This window comes from Vombatus ursinus, unplaced genomic scaffold, assembly GCF_900497805.2.
Source record: "Vombatus ursinus unplaced genomic scaffold, bare-nosed wombat genome assembly UNPS02014837.1, whole genome shotgun sequence".
In the NCBI taxonomy this organism is placed as follows: domain Eukaryota; kingdom Metazoa; phylum Chordata; class Mammalia; order Diprotodontia; family Vombatidae; genus Vombatus; species Vombatus ursinus.
The window spans coordinates 5979698-6000463 of record NW_020954615.1 but is presented as its reverse complement, the minus strand read 5'-3'; the positions used below and the strand labels follow the sequence as shown (position 1 = coordinate 6000463).

General features: G+C 43.3%; 1 protein-coding gene across 1 annotated transcript in view; it reads right to left on the bottom strand.

Annotated features, from left to right (window-relative positions):
• Positions 1-20766, bottom strand: part of DOCK5 (dedicator of cytokinesis 5) — a 245450-nt gene that overhangs the window by 30330 nt on the left and 194354 nt on the right. The window contains exons 34-41 of the mRNA XM_027839938.1: positions 18846-18931; positions 15806-15962; positions 15038-15078; positions 13553-13643; positions 10048-10167; positions 7517-7606; positions 4921-5025; positions 1160-1301 (exon numbers count right to left, since the gene is read on the bottom strand). Of these exons, the coding sequence (XP_027695739.1) occupies positions 1160-1301; positions 4921-5025; positions 7517-7606; positions 10048-10167; positions 13553-13643; positions 15038-15078; positions 15806-15962; positions 18846-18931 (832 nt within the window). The remainder of the gene's footprint in view (positions 1-1159; positions 1302-4920; positions 5026-7516; positions 7607-10047; positions 10168-13552; positions 13644-15037; positions 15079-15805; positions 15963-18845; positions 18932-20766) is intronic.

The window sequence follows — 20766 nt, the reverse complement described above, 5'->3', positions numbered from 1 at the left end:
AAATTGTGTTTTAATTTTTCAGCTGGCCTGTCCCCAAGTTTCTGTATAGTAAATGCTCAATAAATGTTGGCTGAATTAAAGTTTGACCTTTGGTTTATTTATGGCTGAAAACAGATAATAATTTTGTCTTTCTTTTACATTTGAGAAGGTTTATTGGAGGCTAAAAGTGGGGAGAGATCAAGTAAGAAACCGCGAGATACTGTATTTTAGATTATTGTTCTTAGAAATTGTCCAATTTTTGGTCAAATATCTGGAGGAAGAATGGAATAGAGATAAGAGCTAGACCTCTGATTTTGCTGCTATGGGGAAGGCTCAGGTGAGGAAACTCCCTCCACCTGTGCTGTGGACACCTTCTCTGGACCTTGACATTTTCTGGAGTGCTGCCTAGAGCTTTGAGAGGTTATAGGACTTGTCTAAGATCACACAACCAGTATCTGTCGAGGTAGGATTTGAGCACAGGTCTTCCTGGTTTCTAGGCCAGCTCTCTATCCACTATGCCACATGATTTAGTCAAATTTTGGTACCTGCTGGGTTGAGCAAGAAGACCTGGCAGGGTATCAGCCCCATTGATTCTACTTCTAGGATGAAGAACTTTGAGTTTACTTGGAATTTCAAAGAATGGTAGACTGGAAAGGTGGAAGGGACCTTTGAGGCCATCTAGTCTATCTTCTTATTTTCATGATGAGGAAACTGAGGCTCCTGGGGGTTATATGAGTTGGCCCAGCCCCAGACAGCCAGGCTGGGCTGGATTGAATACTACAAGTCAGAAACCCTGACTCTAAGTGCTGTGCTCTTTCTCTCATCTGAACCTATTCCTCACATTGCTTCTTACTCATCATTTCTTCCCACTAAGATAACTTATTTATTTTACGTTTACTTATCTGTATACATTGTCTTTTCGCTAATAAATTCCTCAAGGGCAGGGAATGTTCTGTCTTGTCTTTGCATTTCTAGTACCTAGTACAATGTCTGGCACGCACAAAGAGCTTAACAAATATTTAATGAATGAAATGGAATTGAATTATAGGGGCTCAGATATATTACACAAAGGGAAACTGAGGCAGAGAGCTGAAGCAAGTAGCTGATGGTCACAGGGAGTCTAGCCAAGATATCACTTAGCCTCCTAGCCAAGCCAAGTGAAAGCCATAGCAAAGGATACACTGTTTGGGAGATGATTTGATTTCCTCTCCTGGAGGAGTTGTACTGGTCATCTTCTCTGCATTGGGAAACTGAGTCAGCAGCTTCAGGTTGAAGTCTTCCCTCCGCTCATACTCCTTTCCTCGATAGATGAAGATTTTGTTCTGGATGTTCAAGGAAGAGAGGAAGATTAGAACGAAACAGGCTAGAGGCATGGTACAGGTGGACGGGATAGATGTAAAATGAAGAGGAAACTATCCCTGTCAGTGATGAGGCAGCCAGATGGTGCAGTGGATATGGGTCTGGGGTCAGGAAGTTGTTTTGTTCTTCTGTGCCACCTAGCTGCCCTGGAGTCAGGAGGACCTGAATTGAAATCCAGCCTCAGATACTTATTAGCTGTGTGTCCCTGGGCAAGCCACTTAACCTTGTTTGTCTCAGTTTCCTCATCTGGAAGCTGGAGAAGGAAATGGCAAACCAGTCCAGTATCTTTGCCAAGAAAATTCCAAATGGGATTGTGATGAGTCAGATACGATTGAAATGACTGACCACCACCACCAACAGTGTGAGTGAGGGTAAGAACGAGCATGGTACTTGGGTCCAGTCCATCTGCAGAAGAGGAACTATATGGGGAAAAGGTGAGAAGTAAGGTTAATTATGTAAGGTAGGGCCAAGTATGTGGGGTGGAGGCTTGAAGGCCAGAGAAGGCTGCTAAGGTGCTTGAGTAGAGGAATAAGAGGAGCGGTGCTGAAGTAAAACCGTCTGGAGGAATTAGAGACTAAAGGCAGGAGAAGGCCAGCTCAGCTACTACCATTTACAGGGGTGAGGTGACAGAGTGACAGTGCCCAAGGCAGGAGATATGAAAAAGGAAGCATCTACACAGCTTGATTGCTTGGGAGTGATGATCAAAGGACAAGCAAAGACTGGAAGACCACTGGCAAGCTAGGTGGAATTTGTGCTATGCCTAGTGCCGAGCACAGTGCCTGGCACAGACTAGGCATTGAATGGGAATTTTTCTTTCTAATTGATTGATAGGATTTTTTTTTCAGATGCAGGTTGGATTGGATGGCCACCAAGGTCTCTTCCAACTCTGATTCTTTGACTCTTTGAGGAGGATTCAGAAGTATTTGAGGGATCAAGGCCTGGAGAGTAGGAGATAGTGATGGTGCTGCTGAGAGAGAAAAATTTCCACGGAGCAATTTGGAACTATGCCCAAAGGGCTATAAAACTGTGCATACCCTTTGACCCAGCAATAGCACTTCTAGGGCTGTATCCCAAAGAGATCATAAAAATGGGAAAAGGACCCACATGTACAAAAATATTTATAGTAGTTCTTTTTGTGGTGGCAAAGAAGTGGATATTGAGGGGATGCCCATCAACTGAGGAATGGTTGAACAAGTTGTGATATATGAATGTAATAAAATACTATTGTGCCATAAGAAACAATGAGCAGGCGGACATCAGAAAAACCTGGAAAGACTTGCATGAACTGATGCTGAGTGAAGTGAGAAGAACCAGGAAAACATTGTACACAGTAACAGCAACATTGTACGATAACTAACTTGGGTAGACTTAACTCTTCTTAGCAATGCAAGGATCTAAGACAACTCCAAAAGACTCATGATGGAAAATGTTGTCCACATCTAGAGAAAGAACTATGGAGTCTGAATGCAGATTGAAGCATACTCTTTTTCCTTTTTTTTTTCCTTTCTCATGGTTTTTCCCTTTGGTTCTAATTCTTTTTTTTACAACATGACTAATGTGGAAATATGTTTAATATGATGTACATGTATGGCCTATATCAGATTGCATGCTATCTTTGGGAGGGGAAGAAAATTTAAAATTCAAAATCTTATGAAAGTGAATGTTGAAAACTAAAAATAAATATATATATTTTTAAAAAGTTAGCCAATGGTTACACCATCCAGTTTCTAAGGATGAAAAGGTCTTCCCATTGGGAAGGCAATGGATTAGAAAATGTTGAAGAATTAACATTGGGTCATTTCTTTCTGGGAAGTTTTATAAGGGCCCATTGAGATTCACTGCAGGCTTTACAAGAGTCAATACATATGGAAACAATGAGTTTCAAGCTCATTTGTTGAGAGACGGGGTCACTGATAAATCTTGATTGTCGTGAGGGAGAAAGGTTTTGAGTGCGGACCAGGGGATGGATTGTCATGCCTGTCTGCTGCTGGAGTTGTCCCAGCCTTGCTCAAAGTGAGTCCACAGAAGATTCCCAATGATTTTATTTAATTACAAAAAGCAGCTGTTTTATCTTCCTCTGAAACAGACCACAGAACATTAAATATGAAAGATGATGGCTCCTAGTGAATTCCCTTTAAAAAGGACTCTGGGGGTATTTTGCAGGTACTTACAAAGACACATGTAGTGTCGCCTGATAGAATGTAAATGGTTTCACCTTTTTTTTTTAATCCCCCAGTGCCTAGGGTACCTGGCACATAGTAGGCAATTAATCAATGATGAATAGCAGGATAGAGACTTGCCCTAAGACCCTTTCTATCTAAACTCCATTTAATAAGACAAGACTAATGATGTTGATGAAGTTAAGGATAGATTAGACTTGGGATTTCAATGTAATAGGGAACTCCCAGGTGAGGAAAGGGAGAGTGCAGGTCATCACATTCTCAGAAACTTAAGAATTGCCTAGAACATGTGGAGATTAAATAACTTGTACCAGGACACACAGTTATTATGGAGTAAGAGCTAGAATTTGAAAGTGGGTCTTCCTGGCTTCAAGGGTAGCTCTGCATCCCCTATATCACACTGCTTAACAAAATAATATGATGATAAAAGATGAGAGGAATCACTGATTTAAACCTCCCCATTCCAGCTGGGGATGTGGAGTCCAACCCCCCCCCAATTTTTCAAATGAGGAAACCAAGGCACAAACAGTAGTTGTTTGAGGTGGGATTTGAACTAGGTCCTTGACTCCAAAGGCAGTGCTCTACCCATGGTGACTCATTGCCTCTCAAATGCAAATTTCATAAGATTAATAATAATGATATTAATAATAATAAGCCTATTGAAATTGAATCTGAGAGGCAGCAAGGCACTGTGGATAGAACACTGCCTTTGGAATTACATATACTCTTTAAAGACTTCAGAGTACTTTTTCATTCAGAATTTAATTCAATTGTCACAATAGCCCTCATGAAGTAGGGAGCAGGATAGACAGAATCATCACTATTTCACAAATGAGAAAACTGAGTCTCAGCGATGTTAAACACTTGGTTATGGTTGGAGAGGAGAAGGGGCACAGCTTGGATCAGAAGAGCCTGTACTCCTACCATACCACACTGATTTCTCATTAAGGGTGTGAAAAACCCTGGGGAAATCAGTGTACTTTCCACAGTTTTTAAGGGAGTGGGTAGATTGTATATTTTTGGCCAATTTCAGAGGCCGAGCTGTTTTCAATTCCAGCTAGAAATTGCATAAATAAACAAACAATTAACTGGCTCTTCGTTCCTTCCAGCCGGACACGGCAGTGGCCTGTTTTCTCCATCTCATTCCACCTGGGACAAACCATTTGCTAAAAAGTTCTGCCAGAATGTTGGTGGTGTCTAGGGAGGGGAGGTGAAGAGCGGGGTGGAGATGCTGGACAGTTCCGGAAATGTTTTCCTCCCCTACCACCCACATTGAGAAGGAACCATGCACAGATGCTAACCCAAGGCCGTGGGGGGAGTGAACCGGGGATGATGAGAATAAACTCTTCTTTTTCAGACTTGGACATGTCCAACAGCCTCAGAGCCCACTGGGATCTCTTACCCGAAGAAACGACGGGAAGCCTTGTCCGTAGTAACCGACAGCAAAGTACTCTGGCTGGGGCCTCATTGCTTTAATGATGTTCTCATAAAACGAGGCCCGTTTTTTCTGAAATGAAAGAAAGAATGGAAATGTTGGGACTAGGAGCCATGGAGCTTAGAGATCACACAGATAACTTTTGTGAAGCAAGGAGAAGCAGAGCCAAGAGCACCACAAATACAAAGACCACAGTGATGTAAATGGAAGGACCAGCACCACGAAAATCTGACGTCGATGTTATAAAATGACAAAGGACACACCTGGCCCAAGAGAAGACAGGAAAGCTTATCCACCCGACTCCTTTGTAGACGTGAGGGAGGGGGCCCACGGCAGTGCCCCACTGCATATAATGTCAGATAATGCCAATGCATTGATCAGTTTTGTTGAATTTTTTTTCTCTTTTTTCCCTTTCTCTCGTAAAAAAAAATCTTTATTATAATGCATGACTCTTTGGGAGAAGGAAGGAGAATGCACGCAGGGAGACATTTAGGTGATACAAAATCAAAATTTGTTGAAAAAAAGAGTGAATAGCCATGGAGCTTGGAGACTACACAAGAATATTAATTGTCATTACAAAGCACTTCAAGGTTTACAAGGGGCTTTTTGTAGCAGCAAAAAAGTGAGGGGAAAAGTAAATGCCCAACAAGTGGGCAATGTCTAAACAGGGTGTGATTCATGAACGGTATGGAATATCACTGAGCTATACAAAACAATATATATGAAGAGTGCAGAGATGCATGGGAAGAATTCCATGGAGTTCAGAGTGAAGGATGCAGAAGACCACAACATACGCAATGACAAGAACAAGGCGAATAGCTAGAATGGCGTCAGAAGTGAATGTGGTGAAGTTATAACGACCCCAAAGAACAGACGTGAGAAGAAAATTGCCTTCTGCCCCAGCCCTCTACTTTTATAGAGGTGGGGGACGATGGGGGTGGAACACTGGCTATTATGCCAGCTTTGTCAATACGCTGGTTAGTTTTCTTGTATGTTTTCCTCCCCTTTCTCTTTCTTATTCTTCCTTATTCACTCTCTGGTAAAAGGGAGGGTAGGATTGAATGGGAAATGTAAATATCAATGAAGATTTACTTTTAAAAGAAATGAGACAAAAATTTCCCCCTCTTTTTTTTTTTAATCTTTAAAATAATTTTTTTTTTGTTTGTCGAATAGAGTGACTTTCTGGGAGGGAAACGATACTGGGAAAATTTTGATGATATTAAAAAAAACCCAAAGACATCCATAAAAAGTATTTAAACAATGTAAATGAAAAATGAAAAGATATCAATAAAATTTATTTAAAAAAAATGAAAAGGATTAAAAACTAAGAAAATAAAACCCTGTGTGTTTTTAATGACTGATTAAGACCCTGAGGAAGAGATGACAAAGTGTATCTCCTTCCCTTCTTTGCAGACTGTAGGCGTGGACACTGCAAAAACTATAGGATTTGGTTTGCTGTTTTGCTTTTTCTAAACTTTTATAAATTTCTTTTTTTGTTTGTTTTTTGTTTTGTTTTTGGGGAGGCAATTGAGGTTAAGTGACTTGCCCAGAGTCACACAGCTAATAAGTCAAGTGTCTGGTCTAAGACAAGATTTGAATTCAGGTCCTCCTGACTCCAGGGCCGGTGCTCTGTCTACTGCGCCACCTACCTGCCCCAACTTTTATAAATTTCTAGATACAATGAGAAATTAGGGAGGAATATATTGAGAAATGAAGGCATTGAACAAAGTTTTCTATAAATATTACCTCATTTGTGCTTCACCTTGTGAGATAAATTGAACAGGCATTATTATTCCCATTTTGCAGGGTGTGTGTGTGTGGGGTGGGGGGAACCGAGTTTCAGAGAGAACAAGTTACTTGCTTAAGGTCACAAAGCTAATAAATAAAAACCCAGTTCTTCCTGACTCCAAGTCCAATGTCCTGGTCCTGCTTTTTTTTTGTGTGTGTGTGTTTACTAAGGATGAACATTGGGAAACTGAACCAAACCCTTCCATTCATGGAAGGCCAGTATGGGCTAGACCTGCTCCTTCCTAATTCAGTTCCATGAGGCTGTAGCTGGGGGTCCCAATGGACTCAATGTTAGACTTGGAACTCAGGAAGACCTGAGTTTCCATCTTACCTTAGACATCGTCTAGCTATGTGACTCTGAGCAAATCACAACTTCTTTCAGACTCAGTTTCCTCATTTTGAGGGTTCAAGCAAGTTAACGTATTAGAAGCACTTTGCAACCCTTCAAGTGTTATATAAATGCTGACTAGCCTCCTCATCCTTCAGAGAGGTCTAGGCTTAGGGATGTTTGGAGCAAAGGGGATGACCCTTAAAGAGTTTGAGGTTGGCCCCTGCTCTCGTTTTCTATCTCTGGTAACTTCCATCAGCAGAGAACAGGATATTGTCTCTACCAAAATGTTTCCCTAATTTTGAAAACATTTCAATGAAAACAAAGTTTAGCAAGATTTTTGCTAGGCTCGTCACCCCCTGAAGCCCTCCTGAATAGCAGGGGCCCAATGGATGTGACTCGTGTGACCCTCTAGAACCTGCCAGAGCGACCCCCTCGGGGACTCACCAGGAGGTTGCCAAGCCCCTCGTAGTCAAACACTTTGCTCTCGTAGGTCTCGGCCAACTCCTTGCTGAGTTTGATGGCTTTCTCCCACATCTTCCGGAAGACAGAGGTCAGGATGGGGATGGAAAACAAGAGAACGATTGTATCAGCTGCAAAAACCATTCATGAGAATGCAGGAGAAGCAGCAGGCCGGCAGCTGGGTTGAGTTACTGCCGACATTCCCGGCTGCCTGGCTCTCTCGGATCAGCTTGACCCCTCGCTGACATTAGAGACTTTCTATGTCTCTTGGCCACTTGGCCAAGGAGGCATCTTCCTCTCACTTCTGCCTGCCAGACTCTGAGGAATGCCGTGCTCCCATAACAATGTCAGAAAGAGTTTAGAGGACAAGGTACAAGAAGCATTAGGACCTGGACAGCGGCCAAGTTTATTTGATGAGAAAGCCAGCTCTGGCTCAGCGATTAAGTTGACAAAGAGGTAAGGAACGAGGTGAGACAAGAGCCCTGAGTTCTAATTTTGAACTCCCTGGCCATAGCATTGTGGTTTTCCCCTCAAAGGTGACCTTGCATCCTCTCTGTATGGAACACGTACATACCTGTCTTTTTACAAGTAGACTTATCCAATAGAATACAAACTCCTGGAGAGCAGGGTCTGTTTTTGCCTTTCTTTGTATCAGAGATGATGCATTTAAATTGCACTAGAAAAATATCAGGCAATATCCTATTCTCTCTCTAACTGAGAGATTGATTATAAGAGATGAGGCTGGACCAGTGATTTTTCTTTCTTTCTTTCTTTCTTTCATTCTTTTTTTTTTAGACCAATGATTTCATTGGAGTCTTTAAAGAGTGGCCTTGATCAGTGGGTGGAACTTAAGTAGAAATGGGGCCATTAAATTAAGGAACCCTGATGCTGGCTATTGACTTAGAAAACCACATATTAACATTATCTATGTTCTATTGTATTTTTATTTATTTTGTTAGAAATTTCCCAAGTACATTTTAATCTGGTTCCGGGAACACTCAGGGTGCCTATGTCAAGGGCGTTTGATGCCTCTGGTCAAGAGCCCCGAGAGAAGTTAAGTGAGTTGTCCAGGGTCACATAGACAGTATGTGTTAATTCATCTAGGCCTGAGCCTGGGTCACCCTGATTTCAAGACTGGCTCTTTATTTATTATGTCCCGGCTGCTTCTTAGTATCAGGAACTGCAGGCCCAAGAATCCATATTCATGGTGACCATTTCTCATCCTGTTTCCAGGAGACCTGGGGGATCAAATCCTGCTTAAGCCACTTACTATCTGTGTGACCACGGACGAGTCTGTAAGACTCTATAAGCCTCAATTTCCTCATCTGTAAGATGGGGATGACAAAAATAGCACCTCCTTCTGAGGACTGTTGTTGGGGTCATTAATAACATAAGGGGGATCAGGTGCTTTGCAAACAGTAAAGGGTTATTTACAAGCCTATTAAGCTTCAAGGATTTATTTAGCCATAAATGTGAGTTTTGAGGAGAATTTTGAAAATGATGTGGGAAGTAAGGTCAAAGACACATTATGCAGTCAGGTCAAACAGCCCTCCAGTATCCTCTCCTCCCCACCACACACAGACTTCCAGATTCATGCTAAACTGTGCAAGCCAACACTAACAAGAGAACGGACTGCAGCGGTTGAGGCTGGTGCCCCCAGAGAGTTGTCCTATCGATATCAGTCAGCCAAGAGGTTGGGAAGAGCAGAGGAGAAGGACTGAATAGGTGCCTGCTACCCCATCTCCAACAACTCCAACAAGCCTTGGGACACCTCTGTTCAGGCTCTTTTTGTAAGACACCAACAACAACAGTTGACAATTACTTGGTTTACAAAGCCCTTTCTTCACAAGTCATAGGATCACAGAATTTAAAGCTGCCAAGTACCTGAGAAATCATTGATTTCTATACTCATTCTACAAATGAGGAAACTGAGGCTCAGAAGAGGAAGCAGCCTACCTAAGGGCAAACATACCAAGTAGGTCATATTCCCATTTTTGCTGATGGGAGGAAAAAAAAAAAACCCTGAGGTTCTGAGATGTGAATTGTTTTGCACAGTCAATTTGTTCAGAAAATGTCAAACCAGAATTAGAACCTAGGTCTTCTGACTCCAGGAAAAATGTCTTTTCCATTCCACCTCCTGGTCTAGCTGCAGAGAGGCTTTTTAGTTTCCTTTTCTCCTCTGATTAGGCCAACTAATCCCAGCATCATGATCCCTTAGACCTTTCTCCCTTTCATTTCTTCAGGAGCTTCTGTCCCTTATTTTTTTTTTTTGAGGGGGGAGGATTCAGAGGTAATCAAGACATGAATGTCTCCTAAGAAGCCAGAAGAGCTGTTCTCCTTTTTATCTCTGTATCCCCAGTCCTAGGAGAGAGCCTGGCAAATTGTAAGTGCCCAATAAATGCTTGTCTGATTGAGCTGAATTATTGGCCATCCGGTCCAAGCCCATCGAGGGACCCAAGGCACGATGTAGCCACGTCAGGACTTGACCCCCAACTGCTCCTCCAGAAGACACTCACTTTGCCCTTGTCGAAGTACGAGATGATTTCTTGGTACAACTTCTCTTTGAGCTCCAGTTGGGAATACACATGGTAGCTGTCCCTCTGGAGCAAGTGGGGCACACAGGGCTTGTCTGACCACTAGAAAAGAAGAAAAAAAACCAGACATATGAACAAATACCAAGCAATATCATAAAACCAAAATGCTTGCGCCTTACAATGACTTCAACTGAGTTTTTTCCTCCAATGGTACGTTAGCTGGAATCCTCTATGCCATCATTGGGTTAGCCCTCTTCCTTCCTTGGTGAATTCTTACCAGGGCCTCCATTTTGGAGAGAGACCTAGGCTGGCCAGCCTTTATTTCCCTCTTTGCTGTGCTTCTGCCCTTCTGGACTTTAATACCATGCCCATACATGGCACTCCCCTTTCAGCCACCTTTTGCGCTTTGTCTTTCCCCCACTAGAATATGAGATTCTTAAGGGCAGGGAATGTTTTTCTTTCTCCTTGTATTGCATGCCCAGCACTTTGCACCATGCCTGGTACACAGTGAGGGTCTGACAAATAAATGCCGGTTGCCTTGCCTTGTCCAGATCTGTGATTTCACGAGTGCAGGGAAGTCTTGGTGAGGAAATTCTCTTTCCCCACACAGATCGGTACCCGCCCTCTAACTTAGAATCTTATAGCATTGCCTGGAGCAAAAGAGGTAAAATAACTTGTCTAGTATCATAGAGCCAGCCACAGATAAGATCTGAACTCAGGTGTTCAGCTAAGGCCATCCCTTGCTTTTCAATGTATGATCTGAATATATCTGGAATACATAATATGAGAAGATGTTTTAAAACAGTTCCATCCAATAAAATGGAAGCTCTCTGAGGGGAGGGACTGCATCATTTTTGTCTTTGCATCTCCTATGCCTAGCACAGTTCCTGGAACACAAAAGGTGCTTAGTAAATGCTGTCTGAATGGTTAACTTGAATTGTTCCTGTAATAGCTAAGCGGTACAGTAGAAAGGCTAAGATGAGGGATGGGGTGGGACAGCTGGGTGGTGCAGCGGATAGAGCAAGGGGCCCTGGAGTCAAAAAGACTCATCTTCCTGAGCTCAAATCTGGCCTCAAACACTTACTGTGTGACCCTGGGCAAGTCACTTAATCCTGTTTGCCTCAGTTTCTTCATCTGTAAAATGAGCTGGAGAAGTAAATGGCAAACCACTCCAGCATCACTGCCAGGAAAACCCCAGATGGGGTAATGAAGAGTTGGATATGGCTGAACAACAACAAGCATTCATTCATTCATTCATTCATTCTTATCCTGCACTGTTCTTGCCTGCTTCCTTCCATAAATCCTCCTTGGAGAATATGCCCATCACACTGGAGGTCTCTTTTTGGGTCTTTATATATTGTGTAGATAGCAGCGGCCTCTGGGCCCCCTGGGTTGTCTACCCAGCATCTTTGACCACACGACTTGCTCACCTCCTTTTCTGATCTTGCAGTTCCTGGATAAGATCTATTAAACCTCCTCTTCTGCCAGAGTTACAGCAGGAATAAGATGTAACCCATTCACACTCCCCATCCATTGTTTTCCTCAAGTCCAGTCTGGGTGATCAGAGATTATAATATTCCATAACTACAAGTCTTGCAGCATCAGTAGGAGATGGTGAGGGCTGAAAAGATGGGTTCTCAAGACAGGTAACTGCCTGGAGTTGTTGAGAGTGCTACAGAGTTGGCCGAAGGCAAATGAAATAATAAAAACCCCAAACCAAGCCCGGGTTAGGAACATTTGCTGATTTCCAAGGTGCAGATGCTCTCACGAGCCTTCAGCACACCCCTGCCCCACGACTTGCCACACAGTAAGAGCTTAACAAAATTTCATTGATTTTTTTTTACTTTATACTTATTTTGTATAACAATAATAACAACAATCATAGCAGCAGCAGTGGTAGCTAGCATTTATACAAATATTATCTAATTTTATCTTTATAACAACTCTTGGAAGTAGGTGCTATTATTATCCCCCTTTTATAGATGAGAAAAGTGAGGTTAGTGACTTATCCAGGGGTCACATAACTATTAAATGTCTACTCAGGTCTAAAATTCTCCACGGTGTCACCAAACTATATATATATATATACATATACATATGTTATTTTCCCCAATGGAATGTGTTTCTTGAAGACATTTCATTTCTATCTTGGTATCACCAGAGCCTAGGACAGCATCTGGCACATAGTAGGTGCTTGAAATTCTTGCTAATTGATCAAAATGAGGATGATTAAACCAACTTTTTTTGAATGGCTTTGGGAGTATTGGTCAGTATTATGGAGCTGGATACAATCAGCACAGTTTCATCTGCAAGTGGGAGTAGCTGGGGGCTGTCTCCAGATATATGGAATCTCTCTTCCATTTACCCTCTGCACAGGACTTCTTCTTGGACAGAGGCATCAAAGTTGAGAAGAGATCCTGATTTATGCTTAACTTGATAATGATAATAAGATGGCCAAACAAAGTAAAGTATGGGATTTGAGTCGTCAAAGAATGTTATGATTTTAACAAATGGATGAGGCCCCTTGGCTAAGGAGAACCTTTGTCTCTAGGTCATACACCAGATTTAGAGGGAGAAGAGACCTCAGAGCCCACCTAGTCAAATCTCAGAGGTTGCATTTTTCTCCTTTATAATCACCAAACGGTAAATTCAGAAGGATCTCATATCGTCTACACATTCCAGTCAATTGCGTGACTGTGAAGATGGGGTCAGATGTCTCATCTGTGCAGACCAGCCTATTTCCTTCACAAATTTTCATCAGGGATGTTATTCAGTCGTATGTGACTCTTTGTGACCCCATTTGGGGTTTTCTTGGCAAAGATAATGAAATGATTTCCCATTTCCTTCTCCAGCTCATTTTACAGGTGAAGAAACTGAGGTAAACAGGGTTAAGTGACTTGCCCAGTGACTTGTCTGAGACTGGATTTGAACTCAGGTCTTCCTGACTCTATCCACTGAGCCTTTCACTGATACCTTTGATCTATGTGTAAATCAATTTCAGAAAGAATTAATGGAAGCCTTTGGCTGGTAATTGCTGATGTCTTTGGGATCCCCTTTCTGGGTAGCTGTATAGCGTCTGTTCTTCTAATTCATTGGTATCCGCTTCACTTGGAGGCACGTGACCTTGGGCAAGGTAGTGAGTGTGAGTTTCTTTCTCTGAAGATGGCCCAAATGACCAACAAGTTCCCTTCCAGCTCTAGCCAGCTCCTCTGTGACACGCAGTCTCCAGGGGCTGCCCAGGGTCACACACATAGACAGTGGGTGTCACAGATGGGATTTCACCCCAAGTCTGCCCGGCTCTGGAGTCAGGGCCCATAATACCATGAGGACAATCAGAGGATTACGGATTTCTCGCCGGCCTGGACCGCGGAGGCCAAATACAGATTGTGCGTGGCACCATAATGATGATGACAAGAGTAACGGTCATTACTACCACTAACCTATCGTAGAGAGTGCTTCAACATTTGTAAAGTGGTGTCTCTCCTACCTGGAGGAGCTCCGCGTGCAGCAGGAGGGTGTTGGCGGCCTCCGTGTAGTTCTCACAATCCCGATGCAGGTCCCGAAGCTTGTACAAGTACCTGGGGGAACGAAGGACAAGGAGGGAACCCAAGTTACCCATAGGAGGCCTCCTACCATCTGTCCCGGCCTTATCACTCTAGAACACACCGCCTTCCCAGTTGGACTGTAAGCTTCTTGGGGGCGGGGTCTGCTTTGTGCCTTTCATTCCATCCCTAGCGCTTAATAGAATGTCTGGCACACAGAGGCACTTAATAAATGCTTGTTGGCTGATTGATATACTCTAATAATCCTCTGTCACCTGACTGTATCTTCTGTCTCTCCAACTATTTATCTCTGTTCTCAATGGAGCAATAGATTTGAAATTGCCCCCCCGTCAATCTGGCCAATCCATGCCATCAACTCTTCAGGGCCTCACTGGATGACTACGTCTTTCTTTTAGGGGAAATATTTATAATAAAACAACAACTGGAAGTGTTCAACAGGAAACATTAAATGAATTGTGTCATCGATACAGAGCTGGAAGAGACGTCAGAGGTTATGTTAATAATAGTTAATTACTGTTGTTGTTAAGTCATTTCATTTGTGTCTGACTTTGTGACCCCGTTTGGGGTTTTCTTGGTGAGGATACTGGAGTGATTTGCCATTCCTTCTCCAATTCATTTTACAGAGGAGGAAACTGAGGCAAACAGGTGAAGTGACTTGCCCAGGGTCACACAGCTAGTGAGTGTCTGAGGATGGATTTGAACTCAGGAAGATGAGTCCTCCTGATTCCAAGCCCAGCGCTCTGTGCACCATGGCATCACCTAGCTGCCCATGAGACAGTTAAGGCAGATATTATTATTTCCATTTCTCAGAAGAGGAAACCAAGGCTCTGAGAAGGGAAAGAGGCATGCCAAAATTCACATGACCACAAGTGTTGAGGCTGGGATTTGAACAAGTCGTCCCCTGTCTCCAAGTCCCGGGTTGTTCCTATGTTTATGATGCTTTGCTCATAAAGTCCATGTTTCATTTCTGAGAGGCAGGATGTGGTGGTAAATAGAAGGCTGGTCTTGGAGGTGAGGAGATCTGGGTTCAAGTCCTAACTTTGATAAGGAGATATGTGATCCTGGGCAGTGACCTAGCCTCTCAGTGCCTCTAATGACATAATTTACAGAAGATTTGCTGATTTTCTTCAAGGGAGGGAGTTTCTATGCCAGAAGTTTGTCACATGAATGAGATTCCAGGTCCAGACCAAGAAATAAAAGTCTTGTGGTCACCAGCAGGGTTTAATCTCCTTTAAGAGAGGGGTTCTATCTCATACTTTTTTTGTGTCTACTCCTCCTCCACCGGTCCCCTCCCTGCACCCCTCCCCCCATGTAGTTGGTGGTCAATACATATTTGTTGTGGAATTGATGAATCAAAGAAGAGCAGAGTTAAGAGGAATAGAGACAAATACCAGTTTTTTTCAGCTTACCTTATGTAAATGTCCTCTCTCTTCTTTTCCTTATAGAAATTCTGCCAAAATAAAATTATAACATTGTATTATAAATACAGGTTTCTTGATGGATGTTTCATCGGAACATTAAACATCTCATTAAACATCTAAATTCAGTTGTTACGCTCTCCCCATCTCTCTCTCTCACACAAATGTTGACTCACCTGACGGGGGGCTGAGGTTAAAAACACACCCAGCCTGACCATACACAAAAGCATGAAACCACGGCGAAATGGCCTTTGGGAAAGAGTTGGGTCAGGAGCTTATGGTGCAGGTTGCCATCCTGGTTTCTTAATTTATCTTCAAAGTTAAAAATATGCAAGTGTCCTTAGCCTGATCAGCTGGCGCCAGCATCAGCTGCTTCTGCTGGAGTAAACTCAGCAGGGCTGAGGACCAGGGAACGGTCATTCCAGGGTCAACAGTAGCTTTGGCTGGCCGGGGATCAGCCAGGTACGCAGGAAGGCCTTCTGGACTTAGGTGTTTGTTTCTTATATATTTAATGTTCAGGTAATCCATGCATTCATATATACATACATACATGTATGAACATATATACATGTTCATGTATATATCTATGTATACTTAGATGTACAGGCTTTCCCCCAATAGAATGCAAGCTCTTTGAGGCTAGCGACCATTTTGCTTGTGTGTGTGTGTGTTCCCAAAGACTAGCTCTGTTCCTGGCACTCAGTGCCCTCCGATGCTGGCAGGCCGGTGAGCCCTGGGCCGGGGGGGTGCCTCACGTACCAAAACATTGACAGTACAGCTCATGCGATTCTCTCTGCTTTCATCATGCATGATGGTCCTGTAATCCAGCAGGTTTTCCAAGAGGCTGCTGACCAGGAGGGCAAAGACTTCTCCAGAGCTGGCCAGGTATTTGTGTTTGCGGCAGTGTTCTAGGAGTCTGTGGGGAGGAAGGAAGGGAAGAGATGTCCATGATCCCATGAGCTCAAGGTCCAGCTGCTATCACCTGCCACTTCTTTCCTGTATATTACCTCCCCCTCCCCCCGCCCTGAAACCGTCTTCACTTAAAAGCATTAGCCAAAGACCCCACGTGCAGCATTTTGTTGTTCAATCATTTTTAGTGTGTCTGACTCTTCATGACCCCATTTAGGGTTTCCTTGGTGAAAATACTGGAGCGGTTTGCCATTTCCTTCTCTAGCTTATTTTACAGATGAGGAAACTGAGGCAAACAGGGTGAAGTGACTTGCTCAAGGCCACAGCCGCTAAGTATCTGAGGCCAGATTCGAACTCAGTAAGATAAGTCTTGCTGACTCCAGGCCCAGTCAACTGCGCCACCCTATGTGAGGTGCACACAGTACCAATGGCTTTCAGCAGGTCAGCAAAGCAGACACAACCCTACAGGATCGATGGTGTTTCCTTGACTTTGTGGTGCTGGGCTCCTCCTTGTACTCAAGGGAGAAATGCCCCAACACAGTGGATGGAACCTCTGTGGAAAACTTATGGAAGAATGTGGTCAACAGTGTGTCGGCACAATGAATGGAGTGCTGAGTCTAGACTCAGGAAGATGTGAGTTCAAATCCAGCTTTGGACATGTATTTATTTATTCATTTATGTATTTATTTATCTATTTATTTTTGCTTTTTTTTTGGGTGAGGCAATTGGGGTTAAGTGACTTGCCCAGCAGCCTTGGACATTTAATAGCTGTGTGACCTCTCGGGGAAACATGTCTGCCTCAGTGTCCTCATCTGGAAAATGGGTATAATAATAGTATTTACCTCCTTGAGTTTTTGTGAGGGCAAAGTGATACAACATTTTTAGAGCATTGTGTAAACTTTAAAGTGCTACATAAATGCAAATTATTATTAAGAGTCACACATGATCTCCAGGAATGACTAGCAACATTGGAGGGAACGTCCCCATTAATGACATCATAGTATCATCGGGGAATACTTATAAAGCATATGGTGCCTGGCACATAGTAGGTGCTTAATAAATGCTCAAAGATTAATTGACTCATTGGCAAAGCTTTACCATTTGCCAATTTTTTTTTTTTACATACATTATATATCTGCCTAGGGGTCTCTTTTCCCAACTTTATTGTTGTTGTTTGAGGATGTGTCCTATGCCCATTGCCACCGTCCTCAAACAGCAACAATAAAAGGGCTGAAGGACAGACAGACAGACGGACAAAGACAGAGAGACAGAGACAGAGAGAGAAGAAAGATGGTAGAGTCATTTAACCTCACAGAGCCGCATCTAAGACAAAGCACCAAACTGTTGATAGAGGAACTTTTCTCACTGGGAGTGCCCTACACTGATCAAATCACAGGTTTGGTTTTAAAAAAAAAAAAGATAAGTTTACTTTACTGCCTTTAGGCAGCATTGAATGTTGATATCTTATCACCATTGGACTTGGGATCAGAAGCGGACCTGGGGGCATATAAAATGAGGATAATAATGCCCAGATATTTAGCTCGCAGGGGTACAGTATAGCTATGTGCCTCTGATGACCACCCTGGCAGGTAGGTTCTACCAGTGTAAACTGATAGGTCAGATGGAAGCCTGGAGGCATATGTGAGGCTAACAAAAGTATTCAGGTGAGAGCTTCTGAGGCTCCGAGCTAGCCAGGGTGGTCTCTGCCGGAGTGGAGAGAAGCCAGATTCAGAGTTACTGTGGAGACAGACGCAGCAGGACCGGTCCCAAGCTCTGCAGACTGAGCACTCCGTTCTTTCCCGTGTACGAGAAAAGCTTGTTTCAGGACACCCTCCAGTCTCCATGTGCATGGAGGGCACTTGGGAGCTCTGCATGTGCCCCCCTGTATCCAGTTCACAAAACCTGACCAAGCCGTCTGTCAGAAGTCAGTAATCCAGGACCCCCAAGGGAGAGAGCAGCTGGGGGAGCCTTTGTTTGGAAATCATCGGCTGCTTAGCGTTTCTAAATACCATCCAGGGGTGTGTGTGTTTTATGGCTCCGCTTCTCGGCTGCGGCCAAAGCAGGAAGGGTGGGGCAAAGGGAAAATAGAGGAAGGAGATTCTGATATCCTCATTTCATATGCCCCCAGGTCCCCCTTCTGATCCCAAGTCCAATGGTGATAAGATATCACCATTCAATGCTGCCTTTACTTATTTTTTTTTAAAACCAAACCTGTGATTTGATCAGTGTAGGGCACTCCCAGTGAGAAAAGTCCCTCTATCAACAGTTTGGTGCATTGTCTTGGATGGGGCTCTTTGAGGTTAAACGACTCTACCATCTTTCTTTTCTCTCTGTCTCTGCCTCTCTGTCTTTGTCTGTCTGTCTGTCCTTCAGCCCCTTTATTGTTGCTGTTTGAGGATGGTGGCAATGGGCATAGGACACGTCCTCAAACAACAACAATAAAGTTGGGAAAAGAGACCCCTACGCAGATAACTTTGCCATCTCTAAAATAAGAGCACCTACATCACAGGGTTGTTGTGAGGGGCAGATCTCTGTGCCTTTGCCCAGGCTGTGCCCCCTGCCTGGAATGCCTTTCCTCTTCACTAATGCCTCTTAGCATCCCAGGCTCCTTCAAAACCCAGCTCCAGTACCATCTCCTACGTGGGGCATGACCTGATGCCAGCCCTCTCTTCCATCTGCTCAGGTCTCTCGGGCCAGGCTGGTGAGGGACAAATATGGAATTTCTGACTCATCATCATCACCTGGGGCTGACAGCTGATGGCGTAAGCTCCCGCCAGCCTGGTCAAGGACCATTCAGCCTCATGACACTCATGATTTTGAGTCTGGCCCCAAATCCCTTAATAAGCCAGACTGAGAGCCGGCCTCAGGTTTGGGTGTGGGGGACACTCACAGCTTCTCCAGCAGGACTTTGTACTGTTCGTCACCTCGGCCACCTTCCACCTCCTGGTCTAACTTTGTGATCAGCTCGTTCTCAAACTGGAAGGAGATGCAGCAGATAGAGGGCAGTGTGAGACCCTTCGAGGGGGCTGGAGCCCATCCCCACCCTCACCAGGGAACCAGACTGATTCCAAGACCAAAGTTCATTATTATGATCCCCCCCCCCCCCCTCACTGAGAGCAGCCACACCCTGGCCAGCCCCAGATTTCAGCAAATTCCTCCCCAGGGCTTTCAGAATCGGCTGGAATTTAGCATTCTAAGATCAGAGATTTAGACCCAGGAGGGCCCTTAAGGCGGAGTTTCTTAAGCTGAGGTCTATGACTGTGTTTTTAATATTATGATAACTTTTTTAGTAGACATAGATTTCTTTGTAATCCCATGTATTTTAGTTAATCCATTTACAAACTGCTCTGAGAAGGGACTCATAGATTCACTAGACTGCAAAAGGGTCCATGACATTAAAAACAAAAATTAAGAATTCCCTACTCTGTGCCAGGCCCTGTACCATGTGCTTTTCACAAATATCTCATTTGATCCTCACAACAGGTAACTGTTGTGAGGATAACTGTATATGAGGTAACTGTTATTATTAGCAATCCCATTTTATGGTTGAGGAAACTGAGGCAAACACAGGTGAAGTGACTGGCCCAGGGTCACACAGCTAATAAGTATCTGAGGCCAGTTTTGAACTCCGATCTTCCTGACTCTAGTCCAGCACTCTGTGCACTGCCCCATCAGCACCTTCTATATCATTGATCCAACTCTCTTATTTTACAGAGGAGGAAATTGAGATCCAGTGAGGTTAAGTGAGTAGGTGGTAGTTAGGTGGCATAGCAGAAAAAAAAGGTAGGACCAGGATTCAGGAAGACCTGAGTTCAAATCCCACCACAGACATTTACTAACTGTGTGCCCCTGGACAAGTCACTTAACCTCTATTTATTGGAGTTTCCTTATCTATAAAATGGAGATAAGGAGGATACATCCCTCCAGGGTTGTTGTGAGGATAAAATGAGATGTATTTGTAGAGGTCTTTGCAAACCTTAAAAGTAGTATATATATCTCTAGTATTATTATTATACTTTTTACTACTACTGTTACTATTAAATAGCTAGCACACATCAGAAGTGGGATTTGAACCCAGGTCTTAGTGACTCTAGGCCTAGTACTCTATTCATGGTATATCAGGCCGTCTCTATCATATGATTATATACACATGTATGTATAGGTATATATGCATATATACACACACACATATATGTATAGTTTTCCCTTCCACATCGCAGGGGTTAGGGGTACAACACCCCTCGACCTGGAAAATTTGCATAAAATTTTTTGACCTTCCCTTCATACCAGAGAAGTCTGAATTATTATGGCATTAAAAGATAAAATATGTTGGCATTATACAGTATACTATACATCTATTTTGTGCATTTCTGAGTTTCGGAACTTTTTCTGTGTCATCTGCGGCTTCTGCAAAACTCCTCCAAAATTCTCATTTAATTTCTGATGCCGACCCATAATATATCAGAACTGTGATGGGGAAAATCTGGATGTGGAAGGGATAACTGTATATGTATATATACACGTAACATATTTATACATACACATATAAAATATAAATGAAATATATTATAACCATGCTCATTTATATACATGCCTACATATGCATATAAAATACATATACATGCATACATAACATAACACACATGCAAGTATGCATAGATATATTACATAAATGGATCTATACACACACATGTGTGCATATCTATTCTGTTCTATATGCAGAAGAGTAACAGGAATTCCTGCCTTGCCTTAGTCAACCTGGATTACTTCCCCTCCAACATTCCTAGACCTATCTTAGTTAGGCTCTGCTC